This window comes from Anabrus simplex, chromosome 1, assembly GCF_040414725.1.
Source record: "Anabrus simplex isolate iqAnaSimp1 chromosome 1, ASM4041472v1, whole genome shotgun sequence".
Lineage (NCBI taxonomy): Eukaryota > Metazoa > Arthropoda > Insecta > Orthoptera > Tettigoniidae > Anabrus > Anabrus simplex.
This window is the reverse complement of record NC_090265.1, coordinates 1,492,455,923-1,492,480,388: the sequence shown is the minus strand read 5'-3', so window position 1 is coordinate 1,492,480,388 and position 24,466 is coordinate 1,492,455,923. Positions and strand designations below refer to the sequence as shown.

At 38.2% G+C, this 24,466-nt stretch overlaps 1 protein-coding gene across 1 annotated transcript in view; it reads right to left on the bottom strand.

Moving 5' to 3' along the window:
- Positions 1-24,466, bottom strand: part of fbp (fructose-1,6-bisphosphatase) — a 114,770-nt gene that overhangs the window by 19,923 nt on the left and 70,381 nt on the right. Inside the window, exons 3-5 of the mRNA XM_067137978.2 lie at positions 19,692-19,798; positions 13,725-13,875; positions 3,662-3,799 (exon numbers count right to left, since the gene is read on the bottom strand). Of these exons, the coding sequence (XP_066994079.1) occupies positions 3,662-3,799; positions 13,725-13,875; positions 19,692-19,798 (396 nt within the window). The remainder of the gene's footprint in view (positions 1-3,661; positions 3,800-13,724; positions 13,876-19,691; positions 19,799-24,466) is intronic.

Here is a 24,466-nt window from a genome sequence, read left to right as displayed (position 1 = left end):
CAAGCTGTGGGCTACCACTAGACTTAGGTTACCACTTTTTGATGGTTGGTTTAGTGAACCTCAAGCCTTAAGTGTTTTGAGCTGCAGCCAATAGCCAATGGAGTAGCCTGCTGTGTTGACAAGGCTGCTTCACAAGCTATTGCCCTGGCCTCTGCCACTGCCAATAATCAACACATGATCAGTGGAGATGGCAGCCTAAGGCTTAGCAAATTAAAGTCTGGTTTTCTGGCTATATGTTTGCCTTTGGCCCGATGGCCCCAGTTCAATTCTCGTACTCTTAATTCCCCTGACTTGGAGATTGTGTGTTTATGACGTCTTTGATATTTATTTCATCCTCATTAGGTCACTGCCAAGCCTATACAAATACCATGCACCATTATTATTATTATTATTAAATTAAAATGTTGAATTTCACAGCATTACTACCGGTGGTATCCATCGTTCACTGGTTTATTAGCTTCCCTGGGTAATCAGTGGTGGTATCCGACCTATGACCACGGGTTCAAGACAGACTGACCGACAAACTAACTTCCTGGCATAAAGTTTTTTGTTCCTGGTTGAGGAGGTGAGGAACCCACCTGACAGAAAATTTTGTGAAATGGGGTTCATCCCAGATGATGGTTTGAACACTTTCGTAATTTATTCCTCCAATTTTCAAAGTGTTTATTTGCCGATCTTCACCGATAATGTCATGAATGGCAACAATGTTGTTTGAAAACATGCTTGTCCATGATCTTCTTTCATGACGTTCATTTTCCACACCTTCTCTTCCTGCCACTCATACACTCAAGTCTCCAAACTGTGTGCAGAGCAGTCTCAAAATTTTGGAAGTTTTGGTGCCCTCTTTTGCGTGAAATTTGAAAATTACTGAGGGAGTTGTCCTGCGGTTAATATCGCGTGGCTATGCGCTTGCATTCGGGGGATGGTGGGTTCGAATCCCACCGTCAGCAGCCGTTAAGATGGTTTTTCTGTAGTTTCCCCATTTTCACACCAGGAAATGCTGGGACTGTACCTTAATTCAGGCCATGGCTGCTACCTTCCTAATCCTAACCTTTCCCACCCTGCGTCGCTGGAAACCTTCGATGTATTAGAGTAACTAGCATTTTTTCTAAGAAAGGAGTTCATAGTATGAAGACCAGATGGCAGCTGCGAGCACTGAATGCTGTTGCTGCTGTCTTACCAGCACATACTACACAGATGCAGTAGGAGCGGTGACCAATGAGCTGTGAATCGGATCACTGTATCGATTCAGTAAAATGAATTGAATGTCCCATCACTACTCCAGGCACCTCCACCAACATCCTGGCAAAGCCCCGCCTCAGAATTATTTTTTTTTTTGCTACTTGCTTTACGTCGCACCGACACAGATAGGTCTTATGATGACGATGGGACAAGGAAGGGCTAGGAGTGGGAAGGAAGCGGCCATAGCCTTAATTAAGGTGTGAAAATGGGAAACCACGGAAAACTATTTTCAGGGCTGCCGATAGTGGGGTTCGAACCTACTATCTCCCGAATACTGGATACTGGCCGCACTTAAGCGACTGCAGCTATCGAGGTCGGTTCAGAATTATTACTAACAGCAGTGGTACATTCAATTTCCCATTTATATTTGATCTACTTTCGTAGCATTAGTGCCACTTAGTCAGAGCACTGTACTGTCAACAGACCAACTTCAAGAGGTCGTCCCTTTCTTAAGAAGGACCACATAAGGTACGGTCTGTGTCCACTGTATTGCTTTGTCAAAGAACATTTCTTTACGAGGGCTATGTGCTGACTGAAGAAACTGTCAGTTTACCCCCTGTGAGTGAGGGACGCAGACAAAGAATACACCCACAGTATCCCCTGCCGTAATAAGACGCAACTAAAACAGGCAACCTAGGAATGATGAAATTGGAACCTTGAGATTACTTGTGATTAGTACCAGTATGTGAGGAACACCATGGGCCGACTTGTGATTAGTACCACTCTAGAAGGAACACCATGGTTTTGTTTTACCAGTGATTAGTACTACTATGAGGGGCCAGTGACCTTGGATTTTGGACTCCTTTGAACAAGTATCATCTCAGAGAACACAGCATCTTGAATTGGATCCACTGATTGTTTTGGATTCATGGTCATTTTTTCATCATCATTTGTTTTAGATTCTAGTCAGTGGATACATTTTGAAGTTTTAATTTTTGTTTCATTTCATTGCACCTTGTACCATTAGGAACTAATGACCTTTAAACAATAAACATCATCATCATCATCATCATCATCATCATCATCATCAAACTGTCAGTTTGCACATTCCTGTATTTATAGTAGGAGAAAGTACAAGTGAATATTATCCTATTGGCTATTTTCATAAATGCACCCTCTCCCAGAACTATAGGATTGGCACCACCACATCTGCTGTACGTGTAGTAACCAGGATGCAATCAAGGAGAGAGGAGAAGTTTGAGTAACTTCCATATTTGTTGGGGTTTCAGATAAACTTGTCAGGGATCTCTGAGATCTCTTTAGTAGAACCAGTGTTTGCTTTCCATTTTTTGTAACATCTGCTTAACCCCTCAGCGACGGGGAACATTCGAGTGCCGCTTTACCCAGCGGACAGAGGCGATTCAGATATGAGCTGTAAGAGAATGTAGCAATCTCTTTAAATGTTCTATGTTACTACAGTTTGGCTCAGATTGTTTTCAAATGTTTACAGTAGAGACTCAAAAGAATGTAATTTACATTAATTAACTTTATATTCACCTTGTAGAGTGTAGTAATGGAGATGAGACCTTTCACATTTTGTACGGAATGAAAGTAAGGTTCTTGTATCTGCCTCGGTTAATTCACAATAGAATGAAAACTAAGGTAATCTTTGCCTCGGAAACGATGAGCAGAAGAACCAGTAACAATAGTTCAAAGATTCATTTAGCAAAAATCCCAGGTTAATAGAATAATTAGTTCATGAGAAACAGGGCATATGCTTTGGCGTGTTTTCTCATCCATTACTTGGCCATGCAAACTATGCCCTCCCATTCCTTATGTTATGCATTCACTTCACTTTCCTCAGTTCAGTCTGGTGTAGTGCTGTTATCGTATGATTTATTAAAATTCAATCACTTCTCTTTCATTCAAACTACACCATGCCACCTTTCTGCGCCACGCAACATTGTATTTTAAACTGACAGAGAGTCAAGTATTATGAATCTTAAGAGGTTTCAAGGCATTGAATGAATTATAGGAATTCTCACCAGATGATGTCAACAATCATGTCAGTGAAGAGATGGCAATTCATACTATCAATCTACATAAGGAAACATCCTGTAATGAAGTAAACACCTGCTAGAATGCAGCAGAAATGTAAATCTATATGCTCGCAAGCGGTAAGAGATCAGACTAATTCAAAGACTTTAGAAAGGAAAAGAGAAACACTGATTTGGGCTGATTCATACATACAACAAAGGCAGAGATCCCCACCTTCAAAGATATACCATTTCCATCTCGACAACTTTAAAACTTCACAAGCTAGAGCAAAATGAATTTGGCCTACAGGGGTCTATACCACACATGGAGGTAGGCAGCGTGTGAAGAACAGGAGGTCTATACAATGTATGGATGTCGGCATTAAGTGGTTAGAAATTAAGTTGTGAACATTTATATGGTAATTGTTGGGGTCAATGCATACCTGAGGGTTTTTTTTGCTCTCAACATACTCTTTGATTGCTTCATCCCACATGTATGAATATCCTTCGTTGATACTGTAAATCTTGCCTCGTTGAGGAATTTTCATGTCAATGTCTGTTAGAATGAATTCACCAATTGCCTGTAAAATAAAACATTCTATTAAGTATTTATAAGGACAGAAGGGAATAAATTGGCTGGTTAGAATGCAGTTTGGTATAAATCATGAAAGTAGACTGACTTGGTAGTACAGTAGACAATTATTCATGTGCAAGTTATCCATGAATTCTAAAAATAAAATACAAAAATAAATCGATGTAGTGCATATTATTTTTCCTGCCTTTGAACTAGGCTTTCTCTAAAAAATGTAGCATTCATGACAGCAATAAATCCTGTGCCACTTGACAATAGAATACCATATCCATTGTTTTTGAACCAGTATCCTTGAAAAAATTTAAAATTTCTATTATTAATCAGTCTGTTGCAGGGCCTATGCTCTTCAGTTTTATTTCATCATAGTAAAAATGTAAAGAAATATAGTTTAAACAATACATTTAAAAATTATAATTTATAGGGGGAAAAAGAAAAAAATGGAGAGAGAGAACTAGCTGCTAAGCTGGCAGCAGATTACAGAATAGGAGTACAAAGGGTCTGTAATTTTAAGAAAAGAGAAGCTGGAGGATTTGGGGCAAAACAGTGATAGTAGTGGTGAGACTCCAAATTTAAAAAGTTTTAAAATGTCTACACATAATAGATGTCACTCTTCTAAAATGAATCAGCTAAAACATGGGAGAAGAATTAGTTATGACCAGTTAAATGTGTGCAGAGAAAGTAAAGTTATTCCATGAATTTTCACTGAATTGAATTATCTATGGTTTACAATTTTTCATGTATGTTCTTCCCTCCACTAGTCCAAATAACCGGAAGTTTACTTTAGTTGTAATGAAAGCCCCTATTGAAAGCATCTTCCTTGCTTGGGCTAGTCTAGGTCACTCTTACTTCTGCCGTCACTGGTTACTTTACTACCCAAATAAAAGTCATCTACCCTTAAGATTTAATTTTCGAATCAGATGTTTTTAGCATCATCTAACATCATTTGATTACAATCCATTACTTTTTATTTTTAATGCAATATTATTTCTCCAAGACATACAGGGTGATTCAGGAGGTTTTACCACAACTTACGTAGCTGGACTGCTGAAGACATTTTGAACAAAATCTGTCCTATGAACGGTTATTCTATTCCCAATGCTTACAGAGTTACAATAATCTGAAAGTTGTTTGTAAACACAATTTTCTTGATTTCCTTTTACTAAAAGAGTAAAATAAAATTACAGTAACTCCTCACAAATAATATTTTATTTAATTGGCTTGTGTTCTGAAGTTTGATAAGCATTTTGAATTCCTTAATTGCTTCATGAAGAAATGTTAAATTTGAGAATAGGACTCAGGTTCATAAGACTTTTTTTTTTTACCCAAAATATCTTCAGAAATTAGTTCCGTAAGTGGCAGTTAGTCCTCATGAACCACCCTGTATGTTCTTTGGGTTAATCTTTTACCATTCCCTCACATACCTGCCAACTTTTAGAAACCAAAAATAGGAAGATTTTTTAATTCCTGGATTTCAGCACATATATTCCTCCACAGTCTAGGTGAAAAAAGGTCAAGTTAAAAGGCATACAAATCTACAGTTAAAATACGAATTGACCATTAAATTTAAAATCTTAAGCTACCAAAACATAAAAATGGTTACAAGAAAATGTACATAATCATTCTCATTTATGGCACTTAGGGGAATAATAATATTTATGTCACACCGACACACGCAACAAAATGCATAATACCGTATTTTCTCGCGTAATTAACGCACTTTTTTGACGAAAAATACAGGCGAAAACTTCGGATGCGTAAATTATTCAAGGAATTCAGATATTTACAATTCATTTAACTCGTTTGCGGTTATCGTCGTTTGGCGTAAAATTCCGGCGTGAGATTTTTTCTGAAAATTCAAATAGGGCACATCAGGTAAGTTAGACACGTGGGATTGAAGTACCGACACTGGAAAATATTCTTCCCATTACGAGCTGACAATACGACCTGAAGTGAAATAAACATGAACTAATAAAAGTACAATTCATGTAAAATCATAACAATGACATACCGGCAAAAGAAAAAAAAAAAAAAAAAGAAAACGGGCCGATGACCTTAGATGTTAGGCACCTTTAAACAAGCACATTATTGAGGAGTGCCCTCTGAGGAAGTATGGTGGACCAGCCCAAGATGTCATCAGTGCAACACCCTCCTTCTTAGAATGGCTACAGCAACTGGACATTGATTTGTAAATGTGAACGCTACCAACATTCTTGTCCTTCTATATAGTGTAAATTTTCTTTTTCCTTTATATACTTGCCATACGATAAATAAATAAATAAATAAATAATCATCAAAAAAAGAAAACTGTCCAACATGAAAAGAGCCGGGCATCGAAGAAGGGACCCTGCTACATTACCCCAAACCGTTCGTAACCAATCTTGTACGAGTGACATGTCAATCCACCCTTCTTCTTGAATACGAACGTGGATCACTTGCGGAAATTTTGCTTTAGGCATTGTTTTACGTTTTAGAACAATGTAAGGTGCAAGCTTTCTGCCATCAGCTGTTACAGCAAGCCTTGCAGTACATCGTCGTTTTTTGCTTCCGGTAGCGCGTACGATAACACTGTATGCTCCTTTGGTTACGTGCCAGATGCGATCGTGCCGGATGCGGCCCGGCCGTTATCGTGCCGCATGCGACCCATCAATCACTTACAGTTGATCTGCATTAAGGGCTGTCGCCAGGTGGCAGATTGCTTATAAGTAGCTAACTTGGTCTTTTCTAAAATAAATGTCTGACACCGTTGTTAGCAGGTTCGAGTGCCGTTGGTCGAAAGAAAAATATAATAATGTTGCTGGCATTACGTCTTAGTAACTACTTTTATGGTTTAAGGAGACGCCGAGGTGCCGGAATTTAGTCCCGCAGGTCTTATTTTGCGTGCCAGTAAATCCACCTACACAAAGCTGACGTGTTTGAGCATGTTCAAATACCACCGGACTGAGCCAGGATCGAACCTGCCAAGTTGGAGTCGGAAGACCAGCATCTCAACCGTCTGAACGGTATGAGCCACTTAGCCTGGACGAAAAAAAATCACCATCAGAATGTTGGCCGGCAGGGTAGGAAAGTTGGTGGTAGACAGTTTCTAATCACTAGATTGCATGCCAAAAGCCGGGATTCAAATCCAAACCTTTTCGCAGTGTTCAAATGGAGTGAGGGGATATGATGCTGTTGATGGTGATTCGGCCGTCAGATGGCGACGTAAAGCATTGAGCAGACCCTTGGTATTATTCGAGAGGAGTAGGCTACGTGCCGAAACCGGGTTTCATCTCTCCCTACTTCATTATCATAATCCCACATCCAGATGCGCAGGCCGCCCAAGGGAGTCAGATAGAAAGACCTGAACCAGGCAAGCCGAACACGTCCTCAGACACTCCTGGTACTAATAGGACACGATAAGTAAGTAGGCCTAAGTCGTAAATAATTTCAGAGAATTGGGATCTTTTTTTGCTAGTTGCATTACGTTGCGCCGACACAGACATGTCTTAAGGCGACGATGGGATAGGAAAGGGCTAGGAATGGGAAGGAAGCGGCCCTGGTCTTAATTAAAGTACAGCCCCAGCATTTGCCTGTTGTGAAAATGGAAAAAAAAGGAAAGCCATCTTCAGGGCTGCCGACAATGGGATTCGAACCCACTATCCCCCGGATGCAAGCTCAGGGCCGCGCGCCTCTAACCGCATGACCAAGTCACCCGGTGGGAAAAGATATAAATGCATCACCATGTTTCGTGTTGTAAAACGAGTTTCCCCCAGAAGTGTTATGTAAAGTAGGGGCAGTAGCTGCTTATAGGACTTATTGAAATGGCATTGCACTTCGCTTAGCTTACCTTATCTTGGGTGATGACACAACTTATCAAGTGGCAATTTGCTTGTCAACGCCGGTCGCATCCGGCACGGTTACAGATTATGCGGTCACTAGTGGCACGGGTCGCATCTGGCACGCCACCGTTCCTTTCTTGCGGTTCCTAAAAGGGAGATCAAATATTCCTTCTCTTTACGCTTCTCAATCACAAATCAATGAAAATGGTTTAAATGATTCGTAATTTTTTGGCATGATGATGTTCTTCGCCGAAGAGGAAGTCCATTTCTCTTCATAAAATTAATCAAGCCTCGGCTAACCTTCAAATCCGAGACACTGATTCCATGTGCAGCGGTTATTTCACATTCTTTAAAATACTGCATTTCGTAAAAATGGCTTATCCAACGTTGCGTAACGAAATCATATATTTAAGCAGATCCTCCTCTACTTGCGGAAACTTGCCGCTTTTTGGTCCGCGAAATGCTTTGCGAGACTTGTTGGTCGCTTGAAGTGCACGCCTGTTACCGCGGAAGCGCAAGTTTTTCATTTGGGCATCGAATACTTGTTGCCCGCTGCCCTATTCCCGTATGTTTCGGCGTAACTGATCACCGCGAGTTAGTAGGATGCAGTATTACTCGAATACTGTGAACTGACAAACAATTCTGAGATCACAGAATGTCCCGTACCCGAAACACTCGTAAAACTAGTGCAGTGGGATTTCCTGCCCGCTAATAACAGCACGTTACCCTGTATTTAGAATGCCCGTTTTTGCAATAGGAGGGCTGCTACTTGAGTAGTTGACATCTTTATTTCGAAACGCATCCGGAGCTGCGTAATGGATGTTCGAAGTTGTGGGTGCGTCAAATACGTGAACATTTATTTTTCTCCACTTTGGACCCAAAAATATTGGGATGCGTAAATTATGCAAGGGCGTTAATTACGCGAGAGAATACGGTACTTTCCTTATCAGACGGTAAAATAAACGGAAATGTATAGGTTTGTCTGATCACTTGGAGATAAGGTTTGTTATATTTTTTGGCCATAACAAAAAAACAAAGTATCTGTCACCGACACAACCCCCTTAAAAACATTCAACTTATTAAAATTATGCACTTAAATACGCGAAACCTACCACATACAAAACAATTCAATATGTCCCATACGTTATTGACATACGACTTTGGCAGTGGGGGAAAGCATAGAAATGCAAGAAAAAACAATTGACCTACAACTCCAACGAAACTACGCACATAAACGATGTTAACAGCGCGCGAGCAACAATAACAAACTCATTCTTTCATCTCGATTGAGTCGCTAGCGCGCGCCAGCCTGTCTTGCTTGCAGGACGACTGCCGCCCCGAATCCCCAGCTGTATTAAAGCGCACACGCTGCTGTGGTGAGAGGGAAACACGATACACGAAGGCGCCGGACGAAACACTCACGAAATAAAGCATCAAATAAATACGCTTGAAAATGAGATTTCGTAAATTACACAAGCGCATAAGAATTTATTCTAGGGGAAGAGTATTGGCCGTACTAAAAGTTATATTGGTCGAAAATAGGAAGAATTTAAAATAAATCGGAAAGTCGGAAGACGAGTTAAAAACCGGAAAGTTTCCGGGTAAATCGGAAGGGTTGGCAGGTATGCCTCATTATATATTCCAAGGCTCAGTTGAACAGCAGTGGTGACAAGCAATCCCCTTGTCTTAAGCCTGTTTTTATGATGAATGGCTCAGAGAATTCCACTCTGAAATATACTGAACTTTCAGTTTGCCCCTTTCTGGAGCCAAACGGATTAAGGAGATACAATATATACTTAACTATAGCCAAGCTTAATGGGTTCAGTACAGATTTTGCCAATAAAATTATAAACAATTTTCTAAGTTATCTCCTGAAACACACACAAAAAATAGCAAAGTTTGCAATCTTTACTTATAATAGGGCCAGCCAAATTTATTTGAAAAAAAAAAGATATTCAAGTAGCATATTCAACTCACAGTAAGAACTGTAATTTTTTTAAAATTACAATAGCATTAATTTCATGGACAGCAATCACATGGGTTCATGCATCTACGGGCTTAATTGTGCTCATTGCCAAGCTTTGTACGTTGGACAGACGGGACAAAGCTTCACAACCAGGTATATCTCTTTCCTGCACATTGCAGAAGGCACACCTCTGCACCCTTGCTGTATAGCAAACGTACATTGGTAACACAACACGGCACATTCATACCTCGGTTATTTGCCTCTAAGCACACATATGGGATTAAGGACGTTAATTGCATCTGTTAGTGAACATGAGAACTATTACGAATAAGTTATTCACGTGTTGCATCACTGTGACGGTAATGCCGAACCATTAAGCTGGGTGATGTGGGTGGTGCATTGCAAGAATACCCATATGAACGAAGTAAGGCACTCGTATACATCCATAGAGCAGGATTTACAAATATTAAAAAGAATGAACAATGGTAGTCTCATAAACACAACAGAAAATTTGTTAACTTTTTGAGATCAATTTAATAATAATATCAACAACAACAACAACAACAACAACAACAATAATAATAATAATAATAATAATAATAATAATAATAATAATAATAATAATAATAATAATAATAATAATAATAATAATAATAATAATAATAATCATCATCATCATCATACCATCATCATCATCATCATCATCTAAATGATGTTTTAGACAATAAGAACTCCCCTCTATTTTAAAAAAATCCCTTTCAACACTGTTAGGCATCTATAATGAAACTTTACTGAGAAAAAGAAACTTCCCCTGGTTAACAGACAGAGCATCCCTCCTCCACCTCTCTATATCCCCTAGTATCCCTCTAACCCGTACTAGGCAAACAGGTCCCGTAGCCACGCACAGATACAACACCAGATATAGAGTAACTGTCAATACAACAGATAGCCATGAGTGAGTCACCTTTGGGAAGGAAGCAAGGGGTGAGTACGCTTAAAAATCCAGCCACAACACAACAATTTTACTGCTATCACATTATGCTTTTTCATACTTCTTTTTCTCCTTCTTCCAGATTTCAGACAATACTGTCGTGCGCAGTATTTCTTAACTTTATTCAAGAAATGCATGGTCTAAATCTGTCGAATGACAACATAAGAAATCCCCTTCGCTGCACAGCAAATAAGACTGTTGATAAATCCCACATTTTTATAACAGTTTTTACACAAAAACAAAAATACGTTGTTTGACAGAATACATTCTAATGTTCAAGACTAGCTATCTATGAAGGAGGCAAGATAGATGTTTTTGCAGTCGCCGAGTCTTGGCTTCACAACTCTTTACCTTCGACTCTAGTTTCGCAATGAGTTCCGATTGTGGAGGAACAATAGGGATGGCTAAGGACATTAAGAATACGTTCCCCAGTAAATTAATTTATAAATCTCCTCCTTCTGAACGTCCAGAAGAAAGGAAAACTAGGTGTATGAATATTAAGAGCTGAAATGTATCAAGATAAAAACATAGATGACATTGTTCCCACTATGGCAAACAAGCAAAAGTGACGATTAAGAGAACCTGTAATTCTAAAGTTTTGGTCTAGATTTTATTATTTACATAATGTCTACTCTGTGACAAAGTCTCACATCTGCAGCTCATTCTGTATGGCTAACACATAAAACCAATCATTAAATATAAAAATTGATTTGACATGAGTACTCACAACTTCTTTCAGCTCTCCTAATTTTTTGACAATTCGCAGATTTGTTAGTTTGCCAGAGGAGGGACAATATGGTTCTGGAACAAGAAGAGGCTGTTGATGTTGATGAAGTGGGAGATCAGATTTTGAGATCAGAATTTAACAGAGCTTTGACTTTGAGAGACCTAAATAGGAACAGGGCACCTGGAATTGATGACATTCCCTCTGAATTACCAACTGCCTTAGGAGAAACCAGCATGACGAGATTATTCCATCCAGAGTGTAAGGTGTATGAGACAGGAGAAGTGCCATCAGTATTTCAGCAGAATGTTGTTATACCTATTCCCAAGAAAGCCGGTGCTGACAAGTGTGAAAACTACTGCACCATTAGTTTAGTATCTCATGCCTCCAAAATTTTAACATGTATTATTTACAGAATAATGGAAAGACAAGTTGAAACTGAGTTAGGAGAAGATCAATTTGGCTTCAGAAGAAATGTTGCAACACATGAAGCAATCCCGATTTGACGTCTGATCGCAAAGGATCGAATTAAGAAGGACAAGCCCACAATCATGGCGTTCGTAGATCTTGAAAATGCATTTGATAATGTTGATTGGATGAAGCTATTTGAAATTCTGAAGGTGATCAGGATCAGATACCAAGAACGAAGAATGATCTACAATCTGTATAAAAATCAGTCTGCAGTGATAACAATTGAGGGCTTTGAAAAAGAGGCAGAAATCTGTAAAAGAGTGAGGCAAGGTTGCAGTTTATCCCCCCCTCCTTTTCAATGTTTATATAGAACAGGCAGTAAAGGAAATCAAAGAGGAATTTGGGGAAGGAATCACAATCCAAGGAGAGAAAATGAAAACCCTGAGATTTGCTGATGATATTATTTTATCTGAGACTGCAGAAGATCTGGAGAAATAGCTGAATTGTATGGTCCGAGTCTTGGGTAAGGAGTACAAGATGAAAATAAGTAAGTCCAAAACAAAAATAATGGAGAGCAGTCAAAATGAAGTAAGGTGATACAGGAAATATTAGATTAGAAAATGAGGTCTTAAAGGAAGTAGACGAATATTGTTACTTGGGTAATAAAATTACTAATGATGGCAGAAGTAAGGAGGACATAACATGCAGACTAACACAAGCAAAGAAGGCCTTTCTAAGAAAAGAAATTTGCTCACCTCGAACATTGATATAGGAATTAGAAAGATGTTTTTGAAGACTTTCGGCTAGAGCGTGGCATTGTATGGAAGTGAAACAAGGACGATAACTAGCTCAAAGAGAATAGAAGCTTTTGAAATGTGGTGTTACAAAAGAATGCTGAAGGTGAGATGGTAGATCAAATCATAATTGAAGAGATACCGAATCGAATTGGTGCGAGGAGATCGATTTGGCTAAATTTGACCAGAAGAAGAGATAGAATGATAGGACACATCTTAAGAGACCCAGGACTTGTGCAGTTGGTTTTTGAGGGAAGTGGAGGTGGAAAGAACGGTAGGGGTAGACCAAGGTATGAATATGACAAGCAGATTAGAGCAGAAAAAATCCAAAGAAAAGCAGCTCGATTTGTTCTGGGTGATTTCCAACAAAAGAGTAGCGTTACCAAAATGTTGCAAAGTTTGGGCTGGGAAGACTTGGGAAAAAGGACACAAGCTGCTCGATTAAGTGGTATGTTCCGAGCTGTCAGTGGAGAGATGGCGTGGGAGGACATCAGTAGACAAATAAGTTTGAGTGGTGTCCTTACAAGTAGGAAAGATCACAATATGAAGATAAAGTTGGAATTCAAGAGGACAAATTGGGGCAAATATTCATTTACAGGAAGGGGAATTAGGGATTGGAATAACTTACCAAGGGAAATGTTCAATAATTTTCCAATTTCTTTGCGATCATTTAAGAAAAGGCTAGGAAACCAACTGATAGGGAATCTGCCACCTGGGCGACTGCCCTAAATGCAGATCAGTAGTGATTGGGAGGGAACTGAGTCACCTATTTGAGTGAGATGTAAGATGCAGCAGTTACATAGAAATGAAAAGGTTAGCACAGGATAGGGTGGCATGGAAGCTGCATCAGAACAGTCTGTGGACTGATGACTCAAAACAACAACAACAACAACAACAACACATATAGATATACTTAGTTTAAATGAATTGAGTTGCACTTGTAATGTAAGATTATTACCGTAGTTAGGTTAAGATTTTTGTTTGTAACATATTATGACCATCTTTTTTCTTTTGCGGTTAAGTGTGATCGAGGGCCAGGAGCCCTATTGATAAAGATATTAAAAATATCTTTGGTATGTACTATATTTATTGCACATGATCTAGTACACTGAAACTCTATTTCGAGAATGAGGTAATTAATTTACTGTTACAAGACATTAGTGAAGTTATCACAGTTCTCCATACCAACGTTTTAATTTTTAAATATACTTACTGGGTCAAGCATAAAGCCATTAACTCCTTGTCCAATGGAAAGGACCATCATGGTGGCACTACCATAGAGAGCATATCCAGCAGCCACCATGTTCTTGCCTGGCTGCAGAGCATCCTTCAAAGTTGGTTTTGACTTTTCTGGATCCAGTTTCCTAGAAAGATACCAAACATGCTGTTAATTATGGAGTCTATTTTATGTTAGTTAAAAATTACAGCATGAAAAAGCTTAGATATCCCTACATCATCACCATCAAATAGGATTTCTTTTAGACACATACCTATTACTTTTTGATCAGCCATCATTTACACCTTTCTTAATGACCATATAATACTGTTTAGTAGACCTACTTTTACAACCTTCCTTTCTTAAACATTTAATTTTAACTAGGACTAAGTCAGCTTCATAATAATTTACATGGAAGTCGCATAACTGCAGTTTATAAATCTAGGAACAACTTTTCAGCTTTTGCCTTATTTGCTGAACAAAAGAAATTAAATCATTGAACTCCTCCGAAAAAAGTAGTAGTAGTAGTAGTAGTAGTAGTAGTAGTAGTAGTAGTAGTAGTAGTAGTAGTAGTAGTAGTAGTAGTAGTAGTAGTAGTAGTAGTAGTAGTAGTAGTAGTAGTAGTAGTAGTAGTAGTTTTTTTTTGTTGTGGCAGGGGAAAATCTTTTAAAGACACCATTCTGTGTGGAAGTTGGATTTCCACCAACTAAAAACCCCTGCCCTCTTCACTCAGGCCATTCTGGAACTGCAGAAATGTTAGGAAGAAAGGGAAGATCAACTAAGACTCAATGGATAACTCAGGAGATACCAGACCTGAGTGATGAACGACGAGAGTACAAGAATGCAAAAAATTAAGAGGGCAAAAAGGAATGATTACAATGGAATGTGAAAGTAGTAGTAGTAGTAGTAGTAGTAGTAGTAGTAGATCTAAAAAAAATTACACATCGAAAATAAAAGTAAATCTTTGAATATAAAGGAAGCAATAGAAATTTACATTGCAAAAATGCTAATGTAACTAACCTAAATGACCATACACCCTTAAAAAATTCCTCTCTCTTTGCTCTTCTCACATAACATCTGCACAACACTTACTCATTAAATTAGCTTTTATCATAATAATTACATTACAGTCTCTATTTCAATTCCTTACTTTATTCACCAAAAACAATTAATTTGCAATCATCCATATTACATAAAAGTAAATTTTATCATGAAGTAGGTCAATAACCTTCTTTCCCCTCTTCAGTGTTGATAGAAGGTTCCACAGCGCTCCACTCGCTCCCCCCCCCTACTTCCCCCTCCCCTCTCCACAGTACAGTATACTCGATTTTATCATCCAATAGGAGAGATCCACAACGCTCCACAAGGCCCCTCCCCTCTCAGTGAGCAGTGTGCTTTACCCAAAACTTTCCATGACGACAGTCCTGGAATAGTGTTTGGTGACAATGGACTTAGCATTGATAGTCTAGATATGTATGTAAGTTTTTCATTATACTAATACTTGTAAATTTATTTTTTATCATTACTGGTTCATGTTATCACTAAACTCTCTATCATTGACAAGTTTATGCAATGTAAACAATACTGAACATATATAAACATATTTTAAGTGATTTGATAGAATCTGAGGATGTTCTTGTAGAACAAAACATGTCATTCTTCGTATAATAGTGTGTATTTTTACAGGTATGGTTACAGTGTTATAATTTATATTGTAATTGCTGTGTGTTTAACAGACTGAAAAGCTTTTGTTACATTCAACTATCTTTATCAGCTTTCACTTTAGTGTTTTCATACATAATAAAGTTGGTGCAGGTTAATTTTAAATCCATGTTCTTAATTATATATTGTGAATTTCATTATAAAACAAACAAAACATAATGCTGTTGCTGTTGTGTATGTGAAGTTAGTGGCACAGAAAGTATGCGAACACCAGTTTGAGGCTGAATATCTGGAGAATGGATGGGGTTACCTTAATCACTTAAACATTAAAATTACGGCATTTTCATATTGCTAAAATGGAAATATGCATTTTAATCAGTCATACCTTGGGCTCAAGAACAAACAGAAAATGATTTTCTTTTTACCTGTTACGAGCAATTTTTAAGTTTAGGGGCAAGTTGAGTGGCTTGTCGTATTGTCACCAAATTTTAATAGCATATACCTGCAACTTTTCTGAATGTCATAGTAGGAGTTATCACTAATACCATAAATTTCTAGGGAGCTGTTGTAGATGAAACATCAGAGAGTATTGTGATAAATCTTGATAGTAATAGTTAATTTTGTGCAGTTCTGGTCTCCTCACTTAGTGATCTGAGAAAGAAATGCTAAACACCATTGGCATAGTGAGATTTTGTTATTGTGATTAGACTATTCTTTAAAACGTGGAGATAACATTTGTCTACATCAGTAGCTTCTTCTCCGCCCTACCAGTTAAACTGCGGCTGTTTGTGACATTCTGACAGTGAGCCAGTGAGACCCGAGTGCTCCTTTGGTCTGTGCAGCACTTGTGGCAAGCTCACTCTGTACCACCTTTATCTCCCCTCCTTCTCCGTGACACTTCCCTGTTCCCCATCTTTCCTCTCCTGCTCTACCAGCCGCGACTTACACACCGTTTCATTACCTATATCTCTCCTGAAATAAATTTCCCTCGACTAGATCCCTTAGCCCTCACTTTCCTTCCCCTTAAAACATTAGGCCAGCTGTCTTCCACAACTTTCCCCTTCCTTCCCCTCCCTCATGTCTACCTACTGTCCGGTGCCATACTGAAGGCCGAGCTGGTGTGTCCCCTCCACTTGTCCAGCTTTTGACTAGTACTTGCTCACAATCACTCCTACTGTCTGTTGTAAAATATTGGCTTACTAGTTTAACAAGCTGAATAATCATCATCTCCTCCTCCTCCTCCTCCTCCTCCTCCTCCTCCTCCGGTGTCCACATGGATAATAAGACTTTCCATTGCATTTTCAGCAGTCCACCCCACTCCCAATATTCTTCTATCTTCCTAATGTGACTGCTGTAATTCCTCCAAACTTCATTCATGATATGACTTGTGCCATCAAAGACTATCTCATGAAGTTTTGTTGCATTAATTCGGCCCACTACATTCCTGCATCTGACAATGTTTTTCAATTTATCCCACACCAACTCTGTGGCGGTGAGTTCACAAATGTATGGTGGTTATCTTAGAACACTATATCCTTGTGCATTGAACAACTAGCTTTCTCTTACTCATTGAATGTTTTCATATGAATCCCATGTCTCATAATACATTCCTGAGAATGTCCTTTTGCCACGGGAAACTGATTTTCTCCTTGATTGCAGGCATTCTAACACTTAATTGGTGCCAAAAGTCCTCATAGTATGGCGAATCACACCTCTATCAAACCAGTATACTCCTGCTTTCTTTTTACTCTTCTTCTTCTTCTTATTTGTCTTGAGAATGGTAAAGTACCATTGCGCCTGTCCAATAAATGCTTTTGTATTCGTCCAATTGTTCTGAGACTTGCACCTATGTACATACATGCCCTTTTATTAAGGCAAGTTATAGGTGCTAATAGTGTACTTAAGGCAGCCTACCTGGTGGTCATGATCATTAAGGTATTGAAGTCTAAACGGTCTGACACCATGGTTAGCCGGTTTGGAGTCCCGCTGGTCAAAAAAAATTTCACCATCAGAATGTTGGCCAGCAGATTAGGAGAGGTGGTGGTATACAATTTCTAATCACTAGATTGCATGCCAAAAGCCTAGATTAAATTCCAAACCTTTCCGCAGTGCTCATATGGAGTGAGGGCTTTATGACACTGTTGATGGTGATTTGTCCATCGGATGGGGGACTTTAAGACTTGAGCAGACCCCTTGGTGCTATTCGACAGGAGTAGTCAATGTGCTAGCACCGGGTTTCACCCTCTCCCTTCCTACTATCATACATCATGTCACTCATTTAATCTCATTAATTCCTCTGATAAGGTTGATGTCAGAAAGGGCATCTGGTCATAAAAACTTGCCACGACAGATTCAACTCACCTCATACCCGACCTCGTAGAGAAACGGGACAAGGGTTGGACAAACAAACAACAAACAAACCAAGTATACTTAAGACACACACAACTCTGTATCACATTGTTAATAACTCCAAATTAAATGGCGCGATAATATTTCTCGTGAGCGTCCAGCAACTTCATCCATGTAAAGCCAATGCAGATAGACACTGGATAATTGTGGAGAGACATTTAACACTGAATAAAATACCACTTTATAATAATTATTACTTCTAAATATGCATGCGTTAGCTATACTTGCAAACGACATACTCATACTGAACATGTGGTTATAGGTTTGCCACTTTTGTAGTACTGGCACGCTTTCTATCTGTTGTAGTCTTCCCCCACCAAATGACAAGTTCAGCCTTTGCTATGCCGCCAGACAGCACCATATCCTGTGCACTGTTTGAGGGAGATCTACCTTCATTCTTGTCCTCTGTTAGAAGCCTAATTATCTCCCACAAACTCTCTCTTTCCTCATACTCCTTAATGCCTACTCACACTGGCCGTGCCTACATCTGCATTCCTCAGCCATTCTTTAATCTTGTTCACAGAAATATGAAATTATATGAAAATATCAACACAAAACAAAATAACGTATTCTGGAAATAAAACAAACTAACTAATAAAACCACTGCACTACATAACAGGTTAACAAACTGTAGAAATTTAGTTTAAATGAAATACCGTACATAAATATGTAGACAGGTTATTATTATTGTATTCTCTATTACATGCTAACAGAAATTAAAACTGCTGTTAATTGCTGAAATATCAGAAGGATTACACAAGGATTATATAGAAATAAAGCAAGCAAGATAATATCTAATTAAATAACTACACTCCAACACTAAACTAGGTTAAACAATTGATAGGGAATCTGTCACCTGGGCAATAGCCCTAAATGCAGATGATTGATTGATTGATTGATTGATTGATTGATTGATTGATTCATTGATTCATTCATTCATTCATTCATTTGAGTCTTCTACTTACAACAGGTTATAAAGAGAGCTTATTGCAAGCAAATCATAAGGGCTGCAAGTCATGCTCTTGGGAACAACATGGCAGCCCCAAGTTGAAATATGCATGATGCAATAAGAGCTATAGCCACAGCAAGAGAATCTATCTCATCGCAGCACATACAGAACTGCTTTAAGAGAGGCTGGAGACGTAGGGACACTACTTATATCTAGGAGTTAGATGGTGACATTGATACCACTTCACTTGATGAATGGGATATTCTAGAAGACATTGCGAACCCTGGTGTTAGTTTTGAGGAATTCATTAGCAGATGACGATGTTGCCATCTGTGCTTCAGTAGAAACTGGTGTACAAGCAGGTGCATGTGAGGTGCATGAAATGTTATCTGAAGAAGACAATGAGGATGATTTAATTCTGCCTAACTGCCAGAAAATTTTAAAGGTCTTGAGTATTTTAGAACATTTTGCTGCAACATCTGAAGTCAATGCTGAGTTTACAGCATAATGCCGTGAAGTGACAAGGCACTTTCACTTTCATGAGGGCAACAAACCATACTTTAAATTTTCCCCGAAAATGACTTGCGAGTACATTGACAGTTACTTATTTAGCATCATATACAGTACTAGGCACCAGAACTCTATAATACTGTAAGGTGATTGACATTGATACCACTTCACCTGATGAATGGGATATTCTAGAAGACATTGTGAACATTGGGTGTTCATTAACATAAATTTCTTAAACACAAACTCTTGATTTTCCGGTCCCTTCAAAATGAGATTTTACTGTAGTTGTCCAAATTCAGAGTCCTTCAGGATGAGATGGAAGGTCAGTAGTAAGCATTTCAGGACTGATCTAGGAGGAAAGTGTATTATCAAATTATTTTTATCTATCATGACAGATTCATGCACAGAAATGTCATTAAATTTATTTTTCCTACTTGTAAATTCCAAATATTGAGCCGATTGAACCTAAGCAGTCTATGTTTGAAGATCCATCCAGAGGATCAAAGCATACAATGTACTTTCCCTGTTTCTCAGTCTCAATCTGAAAAGAAAAATGAAAAAGAGGTTGTTAGTAAAATAAATTAGTTACATCCATATGGCTCTAAAAAGTAAGTGACTGAAAGAATCAAGATTAGCTTCAGTTGTATTAGATACTAGAGTATTTAAAGGTGGATTAGTTATTATTTAATTCAATTTGGACATACTTCAAGAATAGATTATATAAATGTCAGTCTAATGAACATTAACTTGGGCAAAGTACAACTGAGAATTTGAGAACTTACGTCAAATAATTACATGCATATATGCATACATACATATTACTCGTGCAACTTTTAGTGATACCTGGGCTCCCTAGTGCTGAACCGGAAGACCTCGGTTATGTTTGAGATTCGTATTGGCAACCTTTGAAACACAAACTATGAATCGCTTATGCATCGCCATGAGACATCTAGCGTACACTTTACGTACTAGTACTGTTGTTGTTTACACAGCAAAGCCAAACTATAGAATTCATGCAAGAAACAAGATTCGCATTGAGAAATGTTATATAATGTTATATAATGTGTGTGTGACACAGTTGTTGGCTTAAGATAATAAAGGTTTAGAAAATTCATATTGATCGATCATACTGTATTATCGATTCAATTCAGATTTCATTTCCATTCAGTTAGCAGTATTACCAGAACTGGGAGAGCTCCCTCCTTACTCCTCACCCCCCCATAACACCAGATATCACTAAAAGTTGTGTGAGTAATAAATACATACATACATACATACATAAATACATCTTCATTATAGACTGTTATGTCTTTAAGCATTCAGTCTGCAAGCTTCTGTGAATTTATTAAACTCCACCACAATCCTCTATTTGTAACTAGCTCTGTGGCCTCGTTTAGTTCCATACCTCTCATCTTTAAAACATTAGAAACGGAATCTATCCATGGTCGTCTTGGTCTCCCTCTATTTCTCTTACCCTCTATGATCGAGTCCATTATTCCTACTCCTCCATTCACCAAAGAATTAATTTTGACGATTTTCAAAAGACTTTTGACAGAATTCATCACAAGTCATTGTGGGCAATCCTGAAACTTCACAGGGTACTGTAAATGTTCATAATATCTTTAGGAACATATATCTCAGTATCTCTTGTTGTGTGAGGACATACAACCTTCTTCAAAATCACCACCAGAGAGTGACAAGGATGCATTTTCTCACCAATTTTAATCATCACAGCTTTAGACTTCATAATTAGGAAGGCCATATCATCTAGGAGATTGATTATTTCAAGATTGCACACATAGGGCTATAAGCCCCATTTAGTGTGGGTACATAATCTGCTCTTGATTAACCCTCAAACACACGCGTATGGGGTGGAATCCACCCCAGGTCATTTTATTTCCTAGTGAAATGTACAAATAACTTTTCTGTGCTCTCCCCGCTCTTGTACATTTCTGGCTGGATCTCCGCAGAAAGAGTCATTCTTACATAATCTATCTTAAAATCTCCAATTAATACAGTAATTCATATTTTACAATACAATGATATGTGGGGTGGAAAGCAGCCCCACGCGCGTGTCTGTGTCCTAAGATCTGGCGCGTGTGCTTGAGGGTTAATAGGTGACAAGATTATACAGCACAGTGCAATAGAGTTTAACAAACAATATAACATAACATAATTTACATTCTGGAGTAGAATAAAAAGACAAAGAGAGTATGATGGACTCCACAGTGTTCTCATATCCCTTTAAAGCATTATTTTTTCTAAAATTTTCTAATATTTTTCCATTTCAAAGCACGTAACAACCCTATAAACATGAGAAAACTCTCAAAAAAATGATTCATTACCTCTGTTGGTAAAGATACCAACACAATCATGCTGGTGAGGTTTTTATTGATAAGGTAAACAAAGAATTTACATAAACATACAGGTTGCATAATGCTTTACTCCTTCACATGAAAATATTTAATAGAACATTGGTTTTCATGGCTCATTGTATTAAATTAAAGGAATAAATATGTGAACTAGATTAAAGCCACTTATATATATATATTTAACAAAGCCGAGCTTTCCGCCAAATTACATTGGCCTTCATCAGGGCATGTGAAGGTTTGCCTCGAGCAAAGAAATTCTCTGAAGGAACGTGGAAGTCAGGACAATATTATCCATGGCCCTCTGCTAACTGGACTTAGGGGTTGTCGCGCTGTGCTGTGGTGGTTGCAAGGTAAGTCTCCGATTCACCGGCCTCTGTCAACAGTTTCTTGACTGCGTCGCAATGTGTCATGGTGGTCTTATGCATGCATTTCTGGAGTACAGGTCTCCATGTATTTGATAACTTGAAGCCGTCTTCCCTCTTGATATTATTTGGGCACAGATCTATCTCTATGGCTTCCCTTACAAGTCGAGCATAGAAGTCTTTTACAGGCATGATGACCTTCGCCTGGTCAAAGAGGATTTCATAGTCTGTACTGTAGAAATGTTCTGCTAATGCAGACTGGCTTATAGAATCGTCTGCGGAGGATGAAAGAGTGACATTCTTAACTGACCTGATATGTTCTTTCACCCTGATGCTAACAAGCCTTTTTGTCATGCCAATATATGAGCAACCTCAACCACATGAAACTTCATAGACACTCTGGTGTTTCAAGAGGTGGTTTTTCTTTGACTGCTCGAAACAGGGATTTGAGCTTCTGGTCTGTGATGAAAACTGGAATTATATTGTAGTTCCTGAGAATGTACCCTATTTTGTCAGTTATATCTGCCACGCAAGGAATACGTTTTCTTTTTTTCTGTAGTTTTGGTTTGTACTATCTGTGTTAGGCTCCCTGATCTTCACAGCTTGTGCTATGTCTCCTGTCGTGTAGCAGTTTTTCTTTATGGATGTTATCAGTTCCCTTAATGCACTCGAGCAATTATCAGCATCTACAACATTCACCCTAGTAAATAACATTTGAAAAAGGGCTGCTTTTTGGTAGGGGTGATGATGTGAGGACTTAAGAAGGTTTTTTCAGAATGTGTAGGTTTCTTGTACATTGCATGGCCTAGCATACCATCATTCTTCTTGTATACTAACACACATCGAGAAAAGGTAATTTTCCTTCATTTTCTACTTACATTGTGAACTTGATCTTTCTGTTAATGGAATTTAGGTGCTCTAAAAATTTGTTTAATGTTTCTCTTCCACGTGGCCAGACCGAAAATGTGTCATGTACGTAACGATAGAAGCACTTAGGTTTCAGTGGCGCCGTAGTTTATGCAGCAGATTCAAAGTGTTCCATAAAAATATTTGCAGCCAGTGGTTTAAAGTCTACTTACTTCTACTGCAAAGGGGTTTACTACGAATAGACAGAAGGAGCACCAATGGACGAAGACAATGAATAGAATCCCCCTCCCCCCAGTCACAGATGACCATCAACTGTTGATGTATCCACAAACACGCACACAAAATACTGTCAATTGTATACACTGCTTTATTTACAAGTTATTTACACATATTCTGTACACACGCACTAATGAACTGCCATCTTGAACAAAAATCTGACTGTTACAGTAGCATGTCGCATCCAACTACCAACATAACCAATTCACATACTTGACTTCAAACACTTGGCTAACACGACTTCCACACAAGTTTCATTAAAACAATTCCACTCTACTCCCAAGACTGCCTCGTTATATATGTTGCCTGGCCAGGCTTCTAGAAGAATATGACGTAACATGTTTCCTCGTAAATTTGAGAGTCTCCAATGATGATACTTGTTGTTTAAAGGGGCCTAACATCTAAGGTCATTGGCCCCATGAGAGTCTCCAATAGCCTATTTACAGTGTAAGGAGGTTTCTACACATTTCTAGTCACACATTGCATTGTTCTGGACTTATTACAGGATGTTGCACCATATTGCAGTGGATTATACATCATATATACCGGTAATAATAAATTATATACTACCGTATTAATTACATGTTTTTCCATTAAATAAACTTATATTCATATATATATATACATACAGCAGATGTTTCATGACATATCCTCAAAAATAATATGATCATGATTATACCAAATAAAGTTCATACACAACTACGTAAATATTGGTAATAATACTAATACTAAACAGATGTAGACAACTTCATAGCCCACCTCACAAGTAATAATAATAATAATAATAATAATAATAATAATAATAATAATAATAATAATAATAATAATAATCATCATCATCATCATCATCATCATCATCATCATAATCGATATTTGCATTATTTACCCATGGGTTAAAAATATTGTTTCCAAGTTATATTAGTCTATTACACTTGCATCACTGTGGTTGAACATCTGCCAATTGCAATCATCACAACCACATGCAACTAGTTTTGTTAATATTAAGAAGTATCAAATTTATTCCAACATAAAAACTGTCACAACATATGATTAAATTATAATTTACTGCTACAGTACCTATTCTATGAACATTATTTAGACAGCTTTGGAGTTAGACAACTTTCTGAGGTATTTCATGGACTTTCACTAAGAATATAACCCTAGCTGATGATATCCCCCAGGGGACAAAACATGTAGTAGTTTAAGGTAACAACACGTACTGAACAGGCGAATCCTTGAATAGAATATTTGAGTGTATTAACTTTCAATACTTAACTATTCGTTTCACAATATCTACCCATATACTCGTCCCTTTACACATCATTCTCACTC